This window comes from Hypanus sabinus, chromosome 1 (genome assembly GCF_030144855.1).
Source record: "Hypanus sabinus isolate sHypSab1 chromosome 1, sHypSab1.hap1, whole genome shotgun sequence".
Lineage (NCBI taxonomy): Eukaryota > Metazoa > Chordata > Chondrichthyes > Myliobatiformes > Dasyatidae > Hypanus > Hypanus sabinus.
This window is the reverse complement of record NC_082706.1, coordinates 138,426,982-138,452,714: the sequence shown is the minus strand read 5'-3', so window position 1 is coordinate 138,452,714 and position 25,733 is coordinate 138,426,982. Positions and strand designations below refer to the sequence as shown.

Here is a 25,733-nt window from a genome sequence, read left to right as displayed (position 1 = left end):
TGTGTAAAAATTTGATCTGTATAATCAGTATGCAAGACAAACTTTTCACTGTATCTTGGTGCACGTGACAATACCAATACATGTGACATTACCAATAATAGACCAATACCACTTTTTACCCATCATGTAACATCTTTTGTTTGAAGAAATATGAAATACATTTAATTGAAAAAAGGTACTTTTCTACAAAAAATGATATATCTCAAATTTCATAATACTGTCAAAGCTTTTTGCTTGCATAGATAGAGGGTTTAATATTGGCTAGGCTCCAGAGAATTACCCCTATTCTGCTTCAAAATAATGCCCTTGAGATAAATTACTACTTTTAGCAAGGCTGCAACCTAATCTGTAGTGAATTTCCTATTTGTATTTCAACATTTATGTCTTAATTTGGATTTTATAAGAGAGAAGGAGGACCTGGCTTAGTATAAAAAGACAGCAGAAACACCCGCGTTTCTTGTTTGGACTGAGGGGCAAAACTTAACAGCCAAGACTTTATGGTTTGAGTCCTGATGGAAAGTCACTCATGTAATATTAGCCGGTCTCTTTCTAATAACCTGGTGTATATTTCAAGATCTTAAAAAAATCTCCAGTACACTTTAATTCGATCTATTGCATCTGGCAGCAGAATTAATTGGATGATCTGGTAGTTTCCTAATTTCAGTGAGGGTTCTTAATTTATTTTGTGAAATCAAGCACTTTAAAATGGACCTTTGAGCATTGCTTCTTGACAAATATGTGACCTTTACTGGTTTGCTACAACTATAATAAAGAGGATCTGATTCCAGAAAGGAGGTCTTCCATCAGATCACATTACACAATGAATTATTCAGTCTCTCGCTCTCCCTCTCAAAGAACTGCTGTAATTTAATTTGAAAATTCTGATTCCCTATAAACAAAAATCAGACATTTTTGTCTTCCATTGCCCTAACCAAAGGGATCAGAGATCATACAATCTTCATAATGACGCCTCTGCAAAGTCTGTTTGCAGTGGACTCTTTGCACAAATGCTACTGTCCTACTCTTCACCCGCCTCAGCCTTTATTTTAATGTAACATAATAAGCACTTTCTGTTTCAGGTCCTGCCACATTCACTTGCATAATCTAGACTAAATACTGAAGAATGGTTACAACTTTGAGGTCCCTGTGTCCTCAATTCTGCTTTCTGGCATATTCCCAATCATTACACCATTGTTGATCATCCTTTAGCATTTTAAGGGAAAAGTCTGAAAATACCTTTCTAAACTTATTTATTCCTTAAAACCACTTCCCTTGCCCAAACCATTGTGCTTCCCCCAATGTTCTCAGTAACAATTATTTTGTACACTGTGGCCATTTTATTAGGAATGCCTGCTCATTAAAGCAAATACCTATTCAGCCAATCATGTGGCAGCAACTCAATGCATAAAAGTATACAGACATGGTCAGTAGGTTCAGTGTTGTAAAGACCAAACATTAGAATGGGGGAAAATGTGACTTTGACCATGGAATGATTGCTGGTGCCAGATTGGGTGGTTTGAGTGTCTCAGAGTCTGCTGATCTTCTGGGACAGAGAATGGTGTGAAAAACAAGAACATTCAGTTCTGTGGCTAAAAACGCCTTGTCAATAACAGAGGTCAGGACAGAATGGCCAGACTGGTTCAAGCTGACGGGAAGGCGAGAGTAAATCAAGTAACCATGTTACAACTGTGATGTGCAGAAGAGTACCTCTGAACAGACAACATATCGAACCTTGAAGTAGATAGGCTACAGCAGCAGAAAACCACAAACATATAGAAATACACTCAGTGGCCACTTTATTAGGTACCTTTTGTAGCTAAGGCAATATGAATTATAGAATCATAGTGTTAGAATGAGAAAAGACCCTTCAGCCCAATTGTGTCCATGTTGACCAAGGTACCCATCACAACCAGCCTGGGATGCCACATTGACACATATAACAATTACAGCACAGAAACAGGCCATCTCGGCCCTTCTAGTCCGTGCCGAACGCTTACTCTCACCTAGTCCCACTGACTTGCACTCAGCCCATAACCCTCCATTCCTTTCCTGACAATATATCCAATTTTTTTTTCAATGACACTATCAAACCTGCCTCTACCACTTCTATTGGAAGCTCATTCCACACAGCTCCCACTCTGAGTAAAGAAGTTCTCCCTTATGTTATCCCTAAACTTTTGTCCCCTAACTCTCAACTCATGTCCTCTTGTTTGAATCTCCCCTACCCTCAATGGAAAAGCCTATCCACGTCAACTCTATCTATCCCCCTCATTATTTTAAATACCTCTATCAAGTCCCCCCTCAACCTTCTATGCTCCAAAGAATAAAAACCTAACTTGTTCAACCTTTCTCTGTAACTGAGATGCTGAAACCCAGGTAACATTCTAGTAAATCTCCTCTGTACGCTCTCTATTTTGTCGACATCTTTCGTATAATTCGATGACCAGAGCTGTACACAATACTCCAAATTTGGCCTCACCAATGCCTTGTACAATTTTAACATTACATCCCAACTCCTATACTCAATGCTCTGATTTATGCCAGCATACCAAAAGCTTTCTTCACCACCCCATCCACATGAGATTTCACTTTCAGGGAACTATGCACCATTATTCCTAGATCTCTCTGTTCTACTGCATTCCTCAATGCCCTACCATTTACCATGTATGTACTATTTTGATTAGTCCTACCAAAATGCAGCATCTCACACTTATCAGCATTAAACTCCATCTGCCATCTTTCAGCCCACTCTTCTAACTGGCCTAAATCTTTCTGCAAGCTTTGAAAACCTACTTCATTATCCACAACGCCAGCTATCTTAGTATCATCTGCAGTGGTGAAACACCACTGTCACCGAAAGCAACGTCCAACAATTTCAACCCTCTGTCTGCTGAACGCAGCACCTATGTGCTCAGCTCTGAAAGGTGGTCTGCCGCCATTTGAGCATAATCCATGCCCAAAAGGACAGCACCTCTGAAGGACCTGGAAAGGCAGTCATCCACGAGGTTGTACTTCCCCGTGACATGCTGGATGTCCATGGTGAACTCTGAGATAAAAGAAAGATGTTGCTCCTGTCGAGCAGACCAAGGTTCAGAGACCTTAGCCATGGTGAATGTTAGGGGCTTATGATCCACAAAAGCCATTAATGAACAGCTCTCTAGGAGAAAACAAATATGCCGCACTGCCAAGTACAAGCCAAGAAGCTCACGGTTGAACATGCTGTACTTGCACGTGTAGATGAAGCTGATGCCTATAAAAGGTGAGACGCTGCCAAACGCCATTAACCAACTGCTTATACACCGCGCCGACTGCACTATCTGACACATCCGTGGTGACAGCGATCAGTGTGTCTAGGAGGGAATGCACCAGCAGCATTGCATTAGACAATGCCTGCTTAGTGTCTGAAAATGCCTTGAACCTTTCCTCTGTCTAGCCCACAACATGCTTGGTCATGTTGTTCTTAAGGGCCTTGTAGAGGCCCTACAGTGAGACCTTGTGGAGACCTTGTATAGTGTCTGAGGAAATCAACCATGGGCAATCCAAACTGGCACCTCACTGGATTGACGATAAGACCCTGCTGTCTAAGCCATTTGAAAAGAGTTCTCAAGTGTAAGAGATGTTCACCCCTAGAAGAGCTGACTACCAAAATGTCATCTAGGTTAAAAAACAGGACTGGAAAATCGCTGAGAACACTGTCCATGAGGCACTGAAAGGTCTGGGCTGCTTTTTCAGCCCAAATGGCATTCAAAGGAACTCAAGCAAACCAAACGGTGTAATGACAGCGGTTTCAGGAATGTCTCTCGGGTGGACAGGGACCTGGTGATAACCGTGAACGATGTCCAACTTCGAGAAAATAATTTTCCCTGCCAGGTGGGCAGAGAAATCCTGGATGCGTGGGATCGGGTATTGCTCAGGGGTCGTGGCATCGGAGGTGGTGGTAATCACCACATGGATGCCACTCGCCCCCCGGTTTTCATACGATGTGGAGAGGGGAAGCTCACGGACTGCTGGTCCACCTGACAATGCTCAGGTGCCCCGTAGCATCAAACTCAGCCTTGGAAATGACCAGCCTCTCCGGGTTGAGGCACCTGGCATAAATGGGTGGGTTGGTAGTGAGGGTATGGTGCTCTGCCCCGTGTTTAGTAGTGGAGGAGGAGAAGGTGGGCTCAGCCATGTATCCTTCCTGGGAACTTTGCTGCCTTTGCTGCCATCTCGTGCCACATGGCTTCCAGATCCGCTTTCAAGCTTCTCGATTCAGACCCTCTGAGGAACATGGATACTCAGTTTCAATTGACTACTTCTCCCATCAATTTCTATGTGTCATGCTTTCATTCCGCTATCTCCAACAGGATCCCACCACCAAGCACATCTTCACCACAACCCCCAACTTTCTGCTATCGCTCCCTCTGCAAATTCCTTGTCTAATTGTCCCTCCCCATTGATCTCCCTCCTAGTATTTATCCTTGCAAGTGGAACAAGTGATACACCTATCCCTACACCTCCTCCCTCAATACCATTCAGGGCCCCAAACAGTCCTCCCAAACAGGGGAGGCAACACTTCACCTGTAAGTTTGTTGGGTCATCTACTGTATCTGGTGTTCCCAGTGTGGCCTCTTGTACATCGGTGGGACCTGAAGTAGATTGGGAGACCTTCTTGCCAAGCACCAATGCTCGGTCCATGAGAAAAAGTGGGATCTCCCAGTGGTCACCCATTTTAATTCTACTTCCCCTTCTCGTTCTAGCATCTCAGTCCATGCCTCCTCTACTGCCACGGTGAGGCCACACTCAAGTTGGAGGAGCAGCATCTCATACTCCAACCTGATGGCAAGAACATTGATTTCTTAAACTTCCAACAATGGTCCTTCCCCTCTCCTTCACCATTTCCCATTCTGATTTCCCTTGTTCTTCTTCCACCCCTCCCATCACCTTCTTGCTCAGACTTCTCATCTTTTTTTCCAGTCCCAATGAAGGGCCTTGGCCCAAAATGTTGACTGTTTCACTCTTTTCCATAGATACTGCCTGGCGTATTGAGTTCTTCCAGCATTTTGTGTGAGTGGCTCAAATATATCAGTATTAGTTTTGTTATTTTATTATTGTCATATGTACCAAAATACAGTGAAGAGCTTGTCTTTCACATTGTTTATAAATATCAAATCATTACACAATGCATTGAGCTAGAAAAAGACAAAACAAGAGCAATGCAGAATAAAGTGTAAAAGCTACTGAAAGAGTACAGTGGACGTAAAAGATAAAGTGGAATATCATAACAAGGTAGACTGTGAGGCCAGGAAACCAGTTTATCGTATGAAAGGTCCATTCAAGAGTCTGATATCTGATAGCATTAGTCCCGTTTCCCAGTATTGGAGTCCACATGTCACTTTTCTGCCCAATTTAATTTGGATAAATATGGGGCTATCCAATTTTTTTCTAAAAATAGCAAGGCAGTGTGGGAATTTAGTGAATTTTCAATTCTCAGGTTCTTCTATGAGCCCAAAAATGAGTGAAAACTTGTTGCTTCACAGTCTTTTGTTTTAAAGTTTAAGCAAAGGAACAGATAAAGAGCATGTGAACTGGAGCCAAAGACAAGAATAAAGAGCAAAGATGACGATTTTTGAAGAGCCTGACATTTTTATACTCAGATAAGACAAATTTCTTGGCTAAGGAAGGACCAGTAAAAGATTCACAGTCACAACAGTTGTGCATGAAGATGTGACTGTTATGTAACTGCTACACTGCTTTTCTGCCAGCAGGTGGAGACAAACACCACACATTGTGAAAATATACGCTTTAAAAATACATATTGTGTGTTGGGAAACTACAATTTTAGTCTTGCATTAACTCAACTAATACATTAGCAAAATAATTAAAAATCTGATTCCAGTATCAGATAATTATCTAGATCAAGGGTGGCCAACCTTTTACATTCCATGCGTCAATTTTTTCACACACAAGTTCAGATGCACCATACAATTCTTGTAAAAATATATTAATATAGATGTATTTAGCATTTTTACATGATATATTGATTTAATATAAAACCGAGATGAACATTAATTACCTTAATGAAACATTTGAGTCTGTTTTGATTTCGCCAAGCTTTTAATGTTTGGAGTTAAATTAGTTACTGAGAGCAGCAGAGTATTCTTCAAATTTGAATCATTCAATCGCGACCTCGTTTTGTTTTTAATCAATTTCATGGCTGAAAATGCTTGTTCACATCTGTACATCGTTCCGAAATGACAGATATAACTCTGGGCAAATTTTCTTAGTTCTGGAAGATGTTCACAGGGTAATGATCGCCAGAAACTAATCATGTCAGAAACATTTGGGACTGTGGGAAGTTCATCAAATTTCATGTTCAATAATGAATTTGTTTTCAAGTCAATAAGTTCCATTTGTATGTTGCTAGGCATTTTAATGATCTTTTGTTCACTAAGTGAAAATGGGTTTATAAATGCAAGTATGCAGTCTTCCTCTTTAGCAAAATCACAAAAATGACTTCCAAATAACTCTTGCAATAACCTGATTTTTTTCAATATATTTTGTAAAACTGCCATTATCTTCAGCACATCACTCTGCTCTCAGTGCGAAACTGGCTCAAATCCTCATTTTCTAACTGAGAGGTGAACAGTTTTAACTTCATCTTGAATGCATTGATATCATTTACTAAGCTAGGAAGCAATTTGTTCTTGCCCTGGAGTTTCAAATTTACATAATTGAGATGGCTGGTAACATCAACTAAAAATGCTAAATCAAAGTGCATTTAGTTATAGTTATCACATAGAAGGGCTCCTTCCTCAGGCAGCTCGTTTTTCTCTTCTAAAAAATTATGAACAGTATTTTTCAGTTTCCATTCAGAACCTGTCCTCTGGAAATCCAGCACGACTCACAGTGAAGCTCGAGATCGCCATATCCCAAATCTAACATTTCACAATATTCTCTGAATTCTCCTCTGTTTAATCCTCTTGCTCTAATTTTATTCACACATTTCACAACCAGTAGCATAACATGCTGCGAAGTTAAAGTTTTTCCACACAGTGATTCTTGGTGATGCAGTGCATATTTTAGTAGAGGACAACCTAAAAAGTTTTCAAGCAAAGTTGTAGTCCCAGCGGCTTTACCCATCATTGACGGCGCTCTGTCTGTACAAACACCGATGAGTTCACTAGAGTCTAGCTGTAGATTTTCTAGGCATAATTTTACTTTGTCAAATATGTCTGTTCCTCTTGCTTTTCCATGAAGCGACTCTAGACTGGTAAGTTCTTCAAAGACACTAAAATTATCATCAATTCCTCTTTTAAAAATGCTTAACTGGGCTACAGCACATATGTCAGCAGATTTGTCCAAAGCCAAAGAAAAGAAAGTAGAAACATGGACAAGGTCTTTCAGTTGCTCAGATACATCATGGTGCGTCTCATAACTGTTTGCTTTAACAGAGCAATTTCATCTACTCTCCTTTCGATATTTTTATCACCAAGTCATCTTGGCAAATATTTGGAGACGGCTTAACAATTTCTTCTCCATCAGAGAAAGACTTTCGTTTTTTTGGCCAATGCTAAAGCAATTTTGTAGGATGCTTCTGTCATCACCAAACTTTCACAGCTTCTTTTAACAAATATATTTTGTCTTCTTTTTATTTCTTCCTTTTTCTTAATCACATTCTTTCTGTAACTCGGACCCAAGCGCTAGCTTCAGATTTCCTTCTATTTCAGTCTGATGTTGTGTTTTATAGTGTCTATTAAGATCATGTCTTCTATTATGTGAGAAAGTGTTTTCACAAACAATGCACAAAAGTTTTCCTGACAGACCCGCTATAAATAAGAACTCATTTTCCCACTTTTCTTTGAATTCGCGCTTACTATCACTTTCTGCTTTACTTTTGCTCATTTTCTTTTGCACTGTGATGGGTAACTGAATGTAAAAACAAGGCTTAATTTTCCAAAAAGTACAAAACTGCAAATGTTCACAAAGAACGAACAAAGCACAACTCCGTAGTGTATGAGTGTCAATTGTAAAATGACTGGCAAAAATCTGCAACGCATCACTGTTGCAGATGCCTGGCGCCCCAGGCTCAAACAACATGTATTGAACAGTGATGGAACGACTACAGAACAAAAGTCCTTCTTTCCTAGTTTGACTCATTGAACATTTTTTAAAATTGTAAACAGATTAATCTGAAAGAAGATAACATCTGCCAAAAGATGTGCACGAAATAATAAAATCACTAAAAATAATCGCTAAGTTTTAGATTTATTCTCAGTAAAACCCATTTCCAGCTCCAAGCTACTTGAATTCCTGTTATAGGAATTTTTTCTACAAATCAGTTTTTGGTTAATACTTTTTGCATGAGTAAGCTTACTTTTTTATTATTATCACTGGGGGCAATGCCCCACTTCTAATCAGCCAATGCGCCACTTTTGGCACAAACGTCATAGGTTGGCCATCCCTGATTTAGATGGTGTTAGCGTGGGGAAAGTGCAGGTACAGCTGGCCCTTGCAGACCAGTCACTGAGTGAAGTGTTCAGGCTCAGCAAGGAACTGGAAGGAAGATAATCTGAGAAAGGGAACAAGGGTGGTTTTCTGCACTTCTACAGAGTCTCAGTCAGACAGGAGTTAGGAGTTTTGTGTGCAGCTTTGGTCTCCTTATGCAAGGATGTTCTTGCTATGGACAGAATGCTGGAGGTTTACTAGATTCCTTCCCAGGATGGTAGGTTTACTAAATGAAGACAGGTTGGAGAACAGCAGAATGAAAGAGGATCTTATAAAAAACCTCTCAAATTCTACCTGGACGCCGACAGAGAATGCTCCTGTTGGCTGGAGAGTACAGTCCCAGCTCAAAGGACAGGAGGGTAGTCCAGTTAGGACCAAGGCCAGAAAAACTGTGTTCACCCAAATGCTGGTGAACCCATGGAGTTCTCTACCACGTGAAGAAGTGGAAGAGGCCATTAAATATATTCCAGGAGGTAAATATGTTTCTTAACATTAAAGGGATCAAGGAATTGCGGGTAGAAAGTAGGAACAGGGTACCCAAGCAGATGATCTTCCATGATCATTTTAAATAAGAAGCAGGCCCCAACTCTGATTTTTGCACCTTCACCACTTTTTTTGATTCCTCCCACTTTATCCACCCATCAGGAAGGGTTCAGAGCTTTCTAGAAAACAGACCCAACCTTTCCACCACCACGCTCCTCCATCTGACAGAACCTGTCCTTATCCATAACAACTTCTGCTTTGGCCCCTCCCACTTTCTTCACTGATAGTTCCCCAACACCACACTGTCCAATTTCACCTCCTACCAAAGCTTCACAAACAAAACTGCCCTGGTGGGGAATGGTTTCTGCCTGCTCTCGCCCAACCCAATTCACCTTTTCATATCGACTCCATCTTGTCACCTCTGGTCTAGCCCTTTTCTGCCTCCACCACTTCATCAACAACTTCCAATTCTCTGGCCCTGACTGCTTTGTTTTCTCCATAGGCATCAGTGTTGTTGGAGCTGCACTTATCCAGGCAGAGGAGGGAGGGAGCATCTTCTGGGACAGATGTTGCAGAGCAGTCATTTGGCGAGTTGGAGACGATTGAGAGCAGCTATTTATGAGAACATTTGCAAACTCTGACACCAACTCCAGAACCTGTTCTGATAATTCAGATTGTCGTTGACACATTAATAGTGCAATGCTGGAGGAAATCATTGGGTTGATCAGCATCTGGGGGAAGAAAATAATTGTTTGGGTTTGAAACCCTGCTTCAGGACTATAGAAGGGAGTTGGCTGATATAAACAGGAGGAGGGAAGACAGGAATCTGAGGAGACTGGTGGACAGGAGGGGTGTAAGATGATGACAGTTTGTGCTGGGAAGAGGAGGGTAGGGAAGTTGGGAGACCGTAGCAGCTGAATCATTGATGGAGTTAGATAGAGCGAAGGAAAATAAAGAGGAGAGGGTGATGGGGTGAGTTAGGGGGTGGAGGAGAATGTGAATCTTGGAGACAGAGTCTGATGGGAGATAAGCAGGAAAATAAAGAACCACCAGCGTTGAACTCTGATACATAAAGGAGGTGAGAACGGGAACTATTAAGCAAGAGGTGAATGGTACATGGAACCAGAACTTGATCGTGGAGGGGGGAACCTTGGGTGAACTGTGTGTTTAGTGAGTGAATGGAAACAGGAGAGGGAGGGATCAAAGATGGATGATGGGTGATTGGGGGTGGGAGTGGTTGAGAGAAGGGGGGACAGAAATGGAAGAAGAGAGGCAGGGGAGAGAATGGGAGGGGAGGCAAAGGAGGAAGAAACTAAAATCGAAAAACAATATTAATACCTTGGCATTGTAGACTACCAAGGCGGAATAGAAGGTGTTGTTCCTGTATTTTGTGTTGGGCCTCATCCTAGCAGCGGTGAAGGCTAAGAACAGACACGCCGGGGCGGGAAGAGGAGCTGAAATGGTTTGCAGCTGGGAGCCTGGGATGGCCACTATGGACTGAGAGTAGGTTCACTGCAGAAGTCATCCAGTCTGTGCTTGGTCTCAATGATGTAGAGGAAGCCACATTGGGAGCACCAAATACAGACTTGAGGTGTTTCTCATGTTAAGTGTGCTGTATTGTTGTGTTAATGTTGAGAGCATATGATTAATGGAAATAGATTTACTGATCAAAAACATTTTGCCTCTCTTTTGATGGGATCCTCACTGGTGGAATAAATGCAGCTCCAGATGTAAATGGCCCTATAACCAATGAAGGGGAAACAGTTTCAGATCAGGCCCAACTATTGGAACCCAGGGCAGCCGACCCTGGTCCTGATGAGGTTGTCACCAATGAGCCAAGCCCTTCAGAAGATGGGATGCGTTTAACCACAGATACTGAAGACAGCTCAGCTCATGCAGGGGTGACTGCTGAAGAACGAGCGGCGTCAGCAGCTCCAGTGGAAGAGACTGCACTCTCTGGTGCTGATGATATTGAAAAGGTTCTTCCTTTGGAGGACCGGATTGAAGGTAACATATCAGTTGTGATCTGAAACACTGACCCATATTCTGCAGTCAGTGACAACACTTGTAATTTTGTAATTGTCCTTGTAAAGGTGCCCACAAATGTTTCACATAAGACATATGAACAGAATTAGGCCATTCAGCCCATTGAGACTGCTCCACCATTTCATCATGGCTGAACCATTTTTCCTCTTAGCCCCATTCCCCTGCCTTCTCCCTGTAACTTTTCATGCCCTGACTACTCAAGAACCCATCTACCTCAGCTTTAAATAAACCCAATGATCTGGCCTCCATTGCTATCTGTAGCAATGAATTCCAGATTCACCACTCTTTAGCTTAGAAAATTCTTCCTCATCTCCATTCTAAGTAGACATAGCTCTATTCAGAGGCTATGCCCTCTGGTTCTCAACTCTCCCACTATAGGAAACATCCTCTCCACATCCACCCCATCTAGGCTTTTCAACATTCTATTGGTTCCAATGAGATCACCCCCTCCATTATTCTAAATTCCAGTGAGTACGATAACTCTTTCATGCTTGTAATCATTTTTGTGAACCTCTTCTGAACACTGCTCACAATACTCCAAGCAAGGCCTAAGCAATGCCTTATAAAGTCTCAGCATTACATTCTTGCTTTTATATTCTTGTCCTTTCAAAATAAATGCTAACTTTGCATTTGCCTTCCTCACCACCAACTCAACCTGCAAGTTAACCTTTAGAGAAATTTGCATGAGGATTCCCAAGCCCTTCTGCACCTTGGATTTTTGAATTTTCTCCTCGTTTAGAAAATAGTGTCTACCAATGTGTCTACCTTCTAACAAAGTGCATGACCATACACTTCCTGACACTGTATTCCATCAGCCACTTCTTTGCTCATTCTCCTCAGTCCTTCTGCAGCCTCTCTGCTTCCTCAACACTACCTGCCCCTACACCTATCTTCATATTATCTGCAAACTTGGCCACAAAGCCAGCAATTCTGTCAAATAAAGCTTTGACATACAACGTAAAAATAAGTGGTCCTAAAATCAACCCCTGCAGGATACCTCTAGTCACGAGCAGCCAACCAGAAAATGCTCTCTTTATTCCCAGTTATAGCCTCCTGCGAATCAGCCAATCCTCTATCTATGCTAATATCTTTCCTGTAATTTAATTGGCTCTTAATCCTGTTCAGCAGCCTCAGGTACAACACCTTGTCAAAGGCCTTCTGAAAATCCAAGTACACAACATCTATCAATTCTCCTTTGTCCATCCTGGTTGTTAACAATCAACTCAAACATCTTCCCAATCACTGACTATAAACTAACCAGCCTATAATTTCCTTTCTTCTGCTGCCCTCCCTTCTTGAAGAGTGGAGTGACTTTGGCAATTTTCCAGTCCTCCGGAATCATGTCAGAATCTAGTGATTCTTGAAAGAAGTGCCTCTACGATCTCTTCAGCTGTCTCTTTCAGAACATTAGTGTGTAGTTCATCTGGGCCAAGGTGACTTATCGACTTTCAGTTTACCAAGCGGCTTCTCCCTAGTAATAGTAACTGTACTCAGTTCTACCCCCTGACTCTCTTGAACTTCTGTCATACCGCTAATATCTTCCACAGTGAAGACTGATGCAAAACACTTATTCAGTTTGTCCGCCATTTCCTTGTCCACCATTACTACCTCTCCAGCATCATTTTCCAGCTGTCCAATATCTACCCTTGCCTCTCTTTTACACTTTATATACCTGAAGAAACTTTTGGTATTCCATTTAATATTATTGGCTAGCTTACCTTTGTATTCCATCTTTTCCATCTTTATGATTTTTTTAGTTGCCTTCTGTTGGTTTTTAAAAATGTCCCAATCCTCTAACTTTCCACTAAATTTTGCTATATTATATGACTTCTCTTTGGCTTTTATGTTGTCTCTGACTTCCCTCATCAGCCACAGTTGTGCAATCCTGCCTTTGGACTATTACTTCATTGGGATGTATCTAAACTGCACCTTCTGAATTGTCCCAGAAACTCCAGCCATTACTGTTCTGCCATCATCCCTGCCTGTGTCCCTTTCCAATCAACTTTGGCCAGCTCTTCTCTCACGCCTCTGTAATACTCCTTGCTTCACTGTAATAGTATACATTTTACTCTAGCTTCTCCCTCTCAAACTGCAGGGTGAATTCTATCAAATTATGATCACTGCCTCCCAAGGGTTCCTATACTTTAAGCTCCCTAAGCAAATCCGGTTCATCACACAACACCCAATCTAGAATAGCATTTCTGCTAGTAGGCTCAATGACAAGCTGCTCTAAAAAGCCATTTCATGGGCATTCTACAAATTCTCTCTTGGGATCCAGCAACAAACTGATTTTCCCTATCTTCCTGCATATTGAAATCATAGCATTGCCCTTATTATGTGCTTTTTCTAAATCTCGTTGTAATTTGTAGCCCACATTCTGGCTACTGTTCAGAGGCCTGTATATAACTCCCATCAGGGTCTTTTTACCTTGTAATTTCTTATTTCTACCCTCAAGGATTCTAAAGCTTCTGATCCTATGTCACCTCTTTCTCAGGATTTGATTTCTTTTATTTTTACCAACAGAGCCATGCTAACCCCTCTGCCTACCTGCCTGTCCTTTCCATACAACGTGTATCCTTGGATGTTTAGCTCCCAACTGTAATCTTCTTTCAGTCACGACTCAGTGATGCCCACAACGTCATACTCGCCAATCTCTAACTGTGCTATAAGATCATCTACCTTATTCCACATATTGCGTGCATTCAGAAATAACACCTTCATTCAATACCCTTTTTGATCTTGTCCCCATGTTACACTTAAACTCACCCCACTGACTGCAATTTTCCTCTGTCATATGCTGTCCTTCCCAATAGTCTCACTACACACTGCATCTACTTGTATAGCAAATAACCCATCGCTCCAGTTCCCATCCCCCTGCCAAATTAGTTTAAACCGTTCCCAACAGCTCTAGAAAACCTACCCACAGGATATTGGTCCTGCTTGGGTTCAGGTGTAATCTGTTCTTATTGTACAAGTCATACCTTCCCCAGAAGAGATCCCAATGATCTAGAATACTGAACCCTGGCCCCTGCACCAGTTCCTCAGGCATGCATTCATCTGCCAAATGATTCCATCTTACCCTCACTAATATGTGGTACAGACAGCAACCCAGAGATTACTACCCCAGAGGTCCTGTTTTTCAGCTTTCTACCCAACTCCTTAAATTCTCTCTTCAGGACTTCCTCCCTTTTCCTACCCATGTCACTGGTGCCAATATATACCAAGACTTCTGTCTGCTCACCTTCCCCCTTTAGAATGCCATGGACCCAATCAGAAACATCTCTGACCCTGGCAGCTGTGAGGCAATGCAACATCTGGATGTCACTTGCAAGTAAACAGAATCTCGAGTCCACTCCTCTAATTATAGAGTCCCCTATCACCGCTGCAGTCCTCTTCGCTCCCACACCTTCCCTTTTGAGCCACAATGCCAGGCTCAATGGCAGCAACAGTTACTGCAGTTCCACCCGGTGGTCATTCCCCCTCAACAATATCAAAAGTGATATACTTATTATTGAGGGGAACAGGAATGACCACAGGGTACTCTTGCACTGGCTGCCCATTTCCTTTCCCTCTCCTGACAGTCACCTGGTTACCTGCCTCTTGCAACTTAAGAGTGACTACCTCCCTGTAGCTCCTATCTATTGCCTCTTCATTTTCCCAAATGAGCTAAAGGTCTGACTCTGTGACATAGACTTCCCCAAATTCCAACACTGATTCCTGTCTAGCATTAATTCTAAGACTGCAATACCTTGTACTCCACCCCACCTGGATGAATCTAGATCCAACAATATTCAAAACACTTGACACTATACAGAACAAAGCAGCCTGTTTGATTGACACCTCATCTATCACTCAAGACATTCATCCCCTCCACCACCAGCACAGTGACTGCAGTGAATGCCATGTGCAAAATGCATTGGTTATTCAGCTACACTACTCAACTACCATCCCCAAGATTGCCATAAAAGCAGAAAATGTTGTAAAGGTTCAAGCAGGTCAGGCAGTGTATCTGGAAAGAGATAAAACATAAATTAGTTTATTTAGTAGCAGAATTGGGTTGGGTTTGGATGGGCAGGACAAAAAGAGTATTTGTGTATTAGGATGAGGTTAGGATTGGCTGTGGGAATATGAAGAGATTGATGGGGTTAAAGTCAACAGATAGTTATAGATCAAAGAATTGGACTAGATTAGAGCAGCACTCACAAAATGCTGGAGTAACTAAGCAGATCAGGCAGTATCTACGAAAGGAATAAACAGTTAATGTTTCAGGCTGAGACCCTTCATCGGGACTGGACTGGAAGGGGCAAAGAAGTCAGAATAAGAATATGGGGGGGGGAACGGGGTTGGAGTACAAGCTGTCAGGTGATTGGTGAGACCAGGTGAAGGGGAAGGTAGGTGGGTAGAGGAGGGGGGATGAAATGAGAAGCTGGGAGGTGATTGGTGGAAGAGGTTAAGGGCTGAAGAGGGGGGAATCTGATAGGACAGTAGATTATGGGAGAAAGGAAAGGGGGAGGAGTACCAGGGGAAGATGATGGGCAGGTGAGGAGAAGAGAAGGGAATAGAGGGGAGCCAGAATGGGATGAAAAAAGAGAGAAGAGGGCAGGGGGATAAGTTAGAGAAATCAAAGTTCATACTGTGAGGTTGGAGACTACCCAGACGAATAAGAGGTTTTGCTCTTCCAACCTGAGAGTGGCCTCGTTGTAGCAGTAGAATTAGATTAGATTATTTGTCATATACTTCATGGTGGAATGAAATTGAAATGAAGCCCATAGAGTAAACGGTATACATGGTAATAATAAATACAAGTGCCGAACAACAGAAATGGTACAAAGATTGCAGTGCAATCTGAAATAATGCAGAACTCAACCCCGAAGTGACGTAGTGGTGTAAGTGACAATAGTGGTATCAGGATGTGCCAGTGGAAGGAGCTAAACTGAGCCAATATCACAGATGGTTGGCTTAAGAAACAGACAGTTCTGCTGCAGCCAAAGAATGTGAATTACCTAAAGTTGTTGAAGTTAATATTGAGTCTGCAACGTGCCCAGACAGAAGAGGCATTATTCCTCAAGCGTACATTGGATTGCACTGAAATAATGCAGGAGGAAGCCTCAGTATCAAATCATACAACTTCCAGTAATTCATTTTCAGATTTACTCACTTATGTTGTTCTCATCCGGGTAGGTAACTTGACTCAGATTTCATGGTTTCCATGTCCAGGTGAGACGGGAGAGAAAATGGAGAGCAAGACAGCCATCAATGCCAATGATGAAAAGGAAAATGAACTGGAGACCTCAGAAGACCTTTTGCCTCCTGAGCCGATAGAACCAAGTATGTTAGGAATAAAGTTGTTTATTAAATGTGCAAATCCCTCACCAGACTAAACAGGCTGAGCAATAGGTTAACAAGGAGAAACCATCTTATTGCCTATCTTGAATTTCTTATAGTCTTGAGGCCCCTGAACCAAAACTTTCATCCAACTGTGCCCATAGCTGCTATTTGCAGCATCTCCAACCTAATACTCCTACAAGATTACAGAATCACAGATGCAAGCTGGTAACTAGATAACCATGGCCCAAGGTATATCCACTAAACCCCCTTCCTTGGTAGTTTCCAGCACTGTAAATATGCTTTCCACTGTGAGACTGGATTAAATAACAAGTCTTTGTTACCCATTAACAAGTAAAGTAAATTTTCAGAACCTGAGTTGAACTAGAGAGCATGTGCTAATAAGGAGAGGCTGGTATTGATAATGGTATTGGTTTATTTTTGACACATATACTGCACAAAGATATAGTGAACAGCTTGTCTTGCATACTGTTTATACAGATCAAATAATTACACAGTGCATTAAACTAGTAAAACAAAATCGATGTAGAAAAGCAATTGAAAAGTGCAAGATCATAACAGGGTAGATTGTGAGGCTAGGAATCCATCGTATCGTAAACTGGACAAACTTGGGCTGTTTTCTCTGGAACATTGGATGCTGAGGAGAATCCTGATAGAAGTTTATAGAATAATGAGAGACAGAGAGTATAGGCAATCAGGATCTTTTTCTCAGGATCAAAATGGGAAATTCTGAAGGAAAACATTGACTCTCCATTCCTCTCCATAGATGGTTCTTGACCTGCTGAATTCCGCCAGTATTTTGTGTGTATTACTCCAGATTTTCAGCATCTACTGAATCTCTATGTTTCTGAAATACTAGAGGACATGCACTTAACCTGCAAAGGGGAAAGTTTAAAGGAGATATGTGGGACAATATAAAAAAGATTTTATTTGTTTATTTTACACAGAGAGCGTTAGGTGCTTGGAATTTGCCTCCGGGGTAGTGGAGGAAGCAAATACGATAGTGGCATTAAAGAAGTTTTTAGATGTTGGAGGGATATGGATTGTGTGCTGGCAGAAGAAATTCAGTTTAATTTGGCATCATGTTTGGCACAGATATGGTGCTCCAAAAAGTCTGTTCCTGAGCTGCTCTCTGTCCTATGTTCAGTAATAAGTAAATTAAATTTTGGTAAAAATCCATACAAGGCTATTCAAGTGTTAGTATTTTCGAACAGCTTTTCTCCTCAGATATCTGCTTCCATGCTGACTTCCAAGTAAATCCCAGCATTATCCAATGCCATTCGATAGAGTTCACAGGTGATGTGCAAACGTGCCTCATATCAGAAGGTTTCTAGTTGAATTCTTGTACAATGTGAAGTAAACCAGAAATGGCTGATACCAAGCTTTACTCTAATAGAAACACAGAAACATAGAAAATAGGTTCAGGAGTAGGCCATTTGGCCCTTCAAGCATGCACTGCCATTCAGTATGATCATGGCTGATCATCCAACTCAGAACCCTGTACCTGCTTTCGCTCCATATCCCCTGATCCCTTTAGCCACAAGGACCATATCTAACTTCCTCTTAAATATAGCCAATGAACCGGCCTCAACTGTTTCCTGTGGCAGAGGAATAGTAAATAGTAAAACAAAAATAGTAAACAAATATCCAAGTGCAAAATACTGAAATAAACAGTGCTATGTGATCTAACTACTAATAAATAAACTGTGATAGAATACTTCTAATATTACAGTTTATGGTTGTGGAGAGGATGTTTCCCTTACTAGGAGAATCTAAAAAGAGAGCTCAGCCTCAGATAAATGGATACCTATTTAGAACTGAGATGAGGAGGAATTTCTTCGGCCAGAGAATGCTGGCTGAAAAAATTCCAGTTATGATTCAGCCAGAATCTGTGGAATTTGTTGCCAAGGCTGGATATGGAGGCCAAGATATTAGGTATATTTAAAGCAGAGTTTGTCAGGTTGTAGACTAATAATTGGGTTAAGGGCCACAGGGAAACAGTGGGAATGGGATTGAGAAAAAGAAATCCACTGTAATTGAATGGCAGAGCAAATGGCCTAATTCAGCTCCTATATCTATCGTCTTAAATTAATCAATTTGTTTTTATTTTGCTATTGTCTATGTTGTGTAGATATCCAAAGTAATACCTACTTTCAATCTTTTCTTTCTTTTAGTAACAAAAAATAAAGAAGATTAAACCTTTGCTTGCTACAATTTTGAGAAGCTCTCCAATTAATATTCTCCTCTCACCTGGAACTTCAAATCTTGCAATCACTCTCCTTGAGAGATTTTAAGAGTCAGTATCAGCCATCCTGCCGAAGAAAGAGGAAGCTGCTTTTACTCAACTTTTGATCTGGTGTTTCTACACATATTTGCCAAGCTATAGCCAATCAATACATTCAGCTGGATAACTCGGTGTGTTATTGATCTGCTTAGACAATACAGTCACATCACTGTACAGGTGAGAGGCAGGGACAGTTTTTTTCCTCTGCAGCTGGTACTTTTCACTCTACATTCACCATGAAGTCAACAAAATCTCCACACTGCCGATCTTTCTAACATGCGACTGGAATATCACAACTTAAAAACAAAATTGCTCGTAAATTTATTCAGAAGAAAACCAGCAAACTAAACAAAAGAAAAAAATTGAGACAAAATGGCATTGAATAGTCAACTTGTAATTAAAAAGAGGTGATTGTAACAATCTGGTCATATTATGTAACCTCAACTGCTGCAGTACAGAAAGTAAATCATCATTTTATAAAGGCATTCCTTGTTTTGTAACACTAATATTACATAAGGCTTCATAGTATGAATTATTCTGTTGGAGAATGGACTTTAAGAGCTCCACCAGGTTGCTTGCAGTACTGGGTACTGTTGCTTGGCTAAGATGGTTTGATTAGGTTTTCCACCAAAATGGTTATTTTAATGTTCAATGCTGCATTATGTAGATAAAAAATATAAATCATTTCATGATTGGTCACATATGTAAAATGTTTATATGAAATTTGTTCTAACAGATCAAATATAATTTTTAATAAGATATTTTTGTTTTGCAAAGATACTATGAATTATGGTGTACGGACTAGGCTAGGTAGATGGACTTTTAAGAAGCAGAAGAGCCCAGAACCAGCTGAAACAAGTAGCAGCCTGGAAATGCTTCCTGATCTCTGCATATTGTTATGTTGAGAAGGGAGATGATGCATCACAAGAGCTATATACTTCCTGAAAATGACCTGTATTTTGATTTGCTTAGGTGTCTAAGTTGAAGGATGTGAAATATATAACAGCTTTCAAAAATACCATGTCTTCATGTGGCTTATTCTTAACTTGCATTTCCATTATGATCACACTTCACATGGTTTCCCAAAGAAATAGCAATTGCAGTTACTGTGCAGAGCAAGGCAAAACTTAATGACCACATCAGGTTGAGATCTCTAGTTCTAATTCTGGCCCAATCTCTGGTCTAAGACCTTGACCTAGTTTTATTTTTCAATTTCTCGCTTGATCCAGGATTAAGTAAACCAAGCAACACACAGTCTGCTGGAGGAACTCAGAGGGTTGAGCAGCATCAGTGGGAGGAAAGAAACTGTTGACATTTCTTGTCAAAACCCTGCACCACCAATATTTTCATCAGGACATTCTCCCCCCAAAACTGCACTACCCACTCAGTTCCTTCAGCAGATTGTGCGTTGCTACAGATTACAGCACCTGCAGCTTGTGTTTTTGAAAAAAAAGGAACCAAGTTTAATTGACATTCAACCATACATGAATACTCATGAACACAATCATACACAACAGTATTACTCCGAGGCCGAGATGCACAACACAGTACCAACAATAACACAAAGCATAATGAAGATATAGCTCATATAAGATGGCAAAGTTACTCAATAAATCCACAATAGAATAATAACCTTAATAGAATCAATGAAAGATTGTACCAACTGTGCAAGTACAAAAAGAATCAATAATAATAAATAAGCAATAAATATCAATAACATGAGCTGAAAAGTCACTGAAAACAAGTCCATAGATTGTGAGAACATTTCAATGGGACAACTGGAGTGAAGTTATCCCCTTTGGTTCAAGAGCTTTATGGTTGAGAGGTAATAACTGCTCCTGAACCTGTTGGCGTAGGTCCTGAGGCTCTTGTCTCTTATCCTACTGTTGGTAGGATTTTTCATTTAAGAGCATTGGTATTTCTATAACCAGGCTGTGATGCACTCTGTCAAAATACAGTCCACTACACATCTACAGAAGTTTCTCAAAGTTTTAGATGTCATGTCGAATCTAAAGTCCTAAAGTAGTAGAGGCACTGCCATGCATTCTTTGTAATTGCATTTATGTCCTGGGCTCAGACAGGTCCTCTGAAATGACAACACCAAAGAATTTAAAGTTGCTGACCCTCTCTACCTCTGATCCTCCAATGAGGACTGGCTCATGGACCTCTGGTTTCCTCCTCCTGAAGTCAGTAATCAACTCCTTGGTCTTGTTGATATTGAGTGAGAGGCTGTTATGACACCACTCGGCCAGATTTGTCACCAGATTCAACCACAGTGGTGTTATCAGCAAACTTGAAGCTGGCATTGGAGCTGTGCTTAGCAACACAGCCAGAAGTATAAAGGAAGTAGAGCAGGATACTAAGCACACAGCCTCGTGGTGCTTCTGTGCTGATGGAGATTGTGGAAATGTTGTTGCCAATCCAAAGTGCCTGTATCTGAGGAAATTGAGGATCCAATTGCACAGGGATGTATTGAGGCCAAGATCTTGAAGATTATTGATTAGTTTTGAGGGATTGATGGCAATGAATGCCAAGTTGTGGTCAATAAAGAGCATCCTGATGTATGCATTGCTGCTGTTCAGAAGTTTCCGGGTTGAGTGTACAGTCAATGAGATGGCATCTGCTGTGCTCCAGTAGGCAAACTAGAATGGATCCAAGTCATTTCACAGGCAGGAATTGATATGTTTCCTCACCAACCTCTTAAAATACTTCATCACTGTGGATGTAAGTGCTACTGGACAATAGTTACTGAGGCAGTTCACTACATTCTTCTCAGACACCGGTAAAAGTGAAGTCTGCTTGAAGCTGGTGGATATCCCAGACTGCTGAAGTGAGAGATTAAAGATCTCAGTGACCATTTTTAGCCAGTGGATCATCACAAGTCTTTAGTATGTGGCCAGGCACCCCATAAGGGCTAGATGCTTTTTGTGGGTTCACCCTCCTGAAAACTGCTCATACATCAGCCTGGGACTGAAATCACAGGATCATCAGGGGCTGCAGGGGTTCCTCTATGGCTTGATAGTCAAATCATGCATAGAAGGCATTGAACTCATCTGAAAGGAAGGCCATGTTGTTGTCTATGTCACCTGATTTTACTTTGTAAGAGGTGATAGTATTCAAGCCCTGCCACAGCTGTCGAGCATCCTTCATTGATTCAAGTTTTAGTTAAGTTAAGCACACAAAAAAAATTTAGTCCAAGACCCTGAGTTCATGAATGTTGCAGCAGTCTGCAGTCAAATACAATATGGCTTGTCTTTTGCCAGGCAAGCACTGGGGGGGGGCAGCACCATCTCCAGCTTGGATATTGTTCCATACTGTCCCTGGCACTCCAGCAGAGCGCACCGACTCCACTGCGTCTCTCCTGGGAGGCTGGGCGGCTGGAGGCCTTGTCCTTGCTATGACAAAGGCTGTGCAGCTCCCACACCACTCGCCAATAGATCAGTGAATCAGACTTGCAGTATTCCATATTAACAATGTCCAATAGGGTCTTGCCATCACATGTGACTAAGCCAATCACTTGCTGTTAAACTGCACACCATCACTGTGCACCAACTCCTCCAATGCCTCTCTGACAAAGGCAGCAACACGATTTGCACCAAGTCGAGCTCCTTCAGGTTCTCCACCAATGAACAACTCACTGATGGGGTAGACCTGCAATACTTAAGTCCAGCAGGGTCTAGCGATTATAAAAAATATGTTTATAGAGGCAATAACATGTTTAGTTGGTCCCATAGAAGTTGCTGTGACCAGCTGTGCTGTGCTGCCAATTTACCAGAGATTACTAAGGTTGTTTAATGAAGAATGCAAGGTGTTCTAATGAAACTGAAGCTTTCAATGGAAATATCTCTCTGCACAAAGCCAAGAACGTGATCAATGAGAACTGCAAGCTTTATGGCCTCTCAAGCCTGCTCTGGACCTGTCTGCACCCTGTGACCCTTAACATGCCTGTTGGATTAAAACACTGTCGCATCACTGAATATGTTCAAACAATTAGGGAGGGCTTCCTCAGTCTTCAAGTAGAAATTTCCAAAAAAAACCAAACAGATCACAACTCTTGGAAATTCTTCCTCAGCTCCATAAGTAATCTCATATTCTGAAACTACGTCACTTGACTTGATCCCACCATGTTGCTGAGACAGGATGACGTATTTGAGGAGGGACTGGATAAGCTGGGGCTTTTCCCCCCCTGCAGTACAGGAAGCTGAGGGATTTACAAAATCATGCATTGTGCCAGAGGTCCATGAGTGTCAGGGAACAGGAGTGAGTGCCATTGCTATTACAAAGGAAAAAGTGCTAAGCAAACTCAAAGGTCTTAAGGTGATTAAGTCACCTGGGCCAGATGGACTACATCCTACAGTCCCAACAGAGGTTGCTGCAGAGATAACGGATGCAATGTTCATGATCTTTCAATAATCACTTGATTCTGGCATGGTTTTGGAGGACTGAAAGATTGCAAATGTAACTCCACTCCTTAAGAAGGGAGAAAGGCAAAAGAAAGGAAATTATAGGCTAGTTAGCCTAACCTCAGTGGTTGGAAAAGTGTTGGAGTGTATTATTAAGGATGGGGCTTAGAGGTACTTGGAGACAATTGATAAAATAGGTCAAAGTCAGTATAGTTTCTGTAAAGGGAAATCTTCCCTGATAAATCTTTGAGGATTTGGATGTCATTTAATTGGATTTTCAGGTGTTTGATAAGGTGTCACATGTGAGGCTGCTTAACAAGATAAAATCCTATGGCATTACAGGAAAGATATGGGCATGGATAGCAGGATGGTTGACAGGCAGGAGGCAGCAAGTGGGACGAAAGAGGGCCTTTTCTGGTTGGCTGCTGGTGACTAATGGTGTTTCTCAGGGGCTAGTATTGGGACTGCTGCTTTTCATATTGTTTGTCAATGCTTTAGATAATGGAATTGATGGCTTTGTGGCCAAGCTTGCAAATGATATGAAGATAGGTGGAGGGGTAGGTAGTGCTGAGGAAGCAATGCAGCAGGACTTAGACAAATTGGAAGAATGGGCAAAAAAGTGGCAGATCAAATGCAGTGTTGGGAAATGTACAATAATGCATTTTGGTAAAAGAAACAATAGAGCAGAATATTATTTAAATGGGGAGGAAGTTCAAAACATCAACAGTACAGAGGGACTTAGGAGTCATCGTGCAAGACTCCCAGAAGGTTAATTTACAGGTTGAGTCTGTGGTAAAGAAGGCAAAAGCAATGTTGGCATTTATTTCAAGGAGTATAGAATATAAAAACAAGGACATAATGCTGAGCCTTTGTAAGACACTAGTCAGGCTGCACTTGGAGTATTGTTAACAGTTTGGGCCCCATATCTCAGAAAGGATGTGTTGTCTTTGGAGAGAGTTCAGAGGAGGTACACGAGGGTGATTCTGGGAATGAAGGGGTTAACATAATTGGAGTGTTTGACAGCTTTGGGCCTGTGCTCACTGGAATTTAGAAGAATGCTGACTATCTCATTGAAATCTACTGAATGTTGAAAGAACTAGACAGGGTGGATGTGGAGAGGATGTTTCCATGGTCGGGGTATCCAGAACTAGAGGGCACAGCCTCAAAATTGAGGAGCAACTCTTTAGAAGAGGTAAAGAGAATTTTTTTTTTAGCCAAAGAGTAGTAAATTTGTTGCATGCTCTGCCACAGAATGCAATGGATGCCAAGTCTGTGGGTATATTTAAGGCAAAAGTTGATTGTTTCCTGATTGGTCAGGGCATCAAAGTAAATGGCAAGAAGGCAGGTGTATGGGGTTGAGTGGGAACTGGGATCAGTCATGATGGAATGGTGGAGCAGACTTGATGGGCTGAATGGCCTAATTGTACTCCTATGTCTTAGGGATCTGGTATATGGTCAGTTTATTCCCCAGGGTTGGGCTGTCAAAACCTAGAGGGCATAAGTTTAGGGTGAGAGGGGAAATATTTCATAGGACCTGTAAGGGTAACTTTTCCCAGACAGATGGTGGTGGGTATGTAGAACAAACTGCCAGAGAAAGTGGTAGAGGACAATTACAATGTTTAAAAGGCATTTGGACAGTCACTTAGAGAAGTTTAGAGGAACATGGGCAAAACTTGAGCAAATTACACTAGCTCAGGGAAGCACTGTGGTTGGCACAGTCAAGCTGAGCTGAAGAGCTGGTTTCTGTGCTGCATAACGAGAGGAGAAAGGCATTAGAACTCATTGAAACAAAAGAATGAACATCCGCTGTGCAGAGAGAAAAACAATCTAATTGTGCAAATAAAGAGTAAGCAAATAGCATTCAGAACTAAAGTTCATGAAAGTGAGCCATCACTGTAGCCAATTCAGAAGCCCATTATTTGCAGGCCACGACCTTAGTTCAGTGCAGAGACGGGTAAAGCTCACCGAGCAGTGAATTGAAACTGCCCATCTTCACCTCCGGCCCTGACACCCTGATCCTTTCAATCTGGTCTGGTGCTTAAGTTGCTCTAACCTGGGCCCTGCCACCTCGATACATTCTCGGGCCTAAGCCCCGCCACCCCGATTTGGCCCGTATCTGACCTTTCCAATTCAGTTCAGTGCTTAGATCGATCAAACCTCCGGTCTTTCCTTGTTCTCAGTACCAGGATCTACCTTGACTCTGCCTCACCTCACGTATGCTGTATCAAATTGCCTCCAAGTCCACTCCAGCCCAGACCATGCTGTCTCCATTTGGCCTGTAGGCACTTCACTGTAACCATCCTGCACATTTGAGACTTCAGTTCACACCGCAAAGATGGCAGGTGGTACAGGCAGTTTAAAAGATCAACTCCAACAGGGAAGTTACAGGCCCTGCAGTGATCACTTACCAGGAAAAATGGGTTTAATAAAGTATTCAGTTGTTTTCTTTGCCACCAGCAAGTAGTCGCTGAGTTTCACCAGCACCATCTTAAACTGCTGTCATTATGTTGTGTAACAATAAGTGCAACACTCTACAGCTCAGGGCGTTTTGGAGTTCAATTCTGGCACCATCTGTGAGGAGTCTCTGTATACCAACCCTGTGGAATGCATGGGTGCTCCAGTTTCCTCTGACAGTCCAAAGTCATAACCAGCAGGTTAATCGGTCTTTGTAAATTGTGCTG

At 41.7% G+C, this 25,733-nt stretch overlaps 1 protein-coding gene across 4 annotated transcripts in view; it reads left to right on the top strand.

The window, feature by feature from the left end:
• The window catches only part of si:dkey-284p5.3 (uncharacterized protein LOC557830 homolog), a 38,851-nt gene extending 19,184 nt beyond the window's left edge, over positions 1 to 19,667 (top strand). For 3 of the 4 annotated variants that reach the window (XM_059977034.1, XM_059977013.1, XM_059977022.1), the window contains 3 exons: positions 10,696 to 10,980; positions 16,201 to 16,347; positions 18,540 to 19,667. In XM_059977034.1, coding sequence (XP_059833017.1) covers positions 10,696 to 10,980; positions 16,201 to 16,347; positions 18,540 to 18,562 — 455 coding nt within the window. In that variant the 3' untranslated portion in view covers positions 18,563 to 19,667. The remainder of the gene's footprint in view (positions 1 to 10,695; positions 10,981 to 16,200; positions 16,348 to 18,539) is intronic. The other variant, XM_059977027.1, reaches the window with a different exon arrangement.
• The last annotated feature ends 6,066 nt before the right edge of the window (positions 19,668 to 25,733 follow it).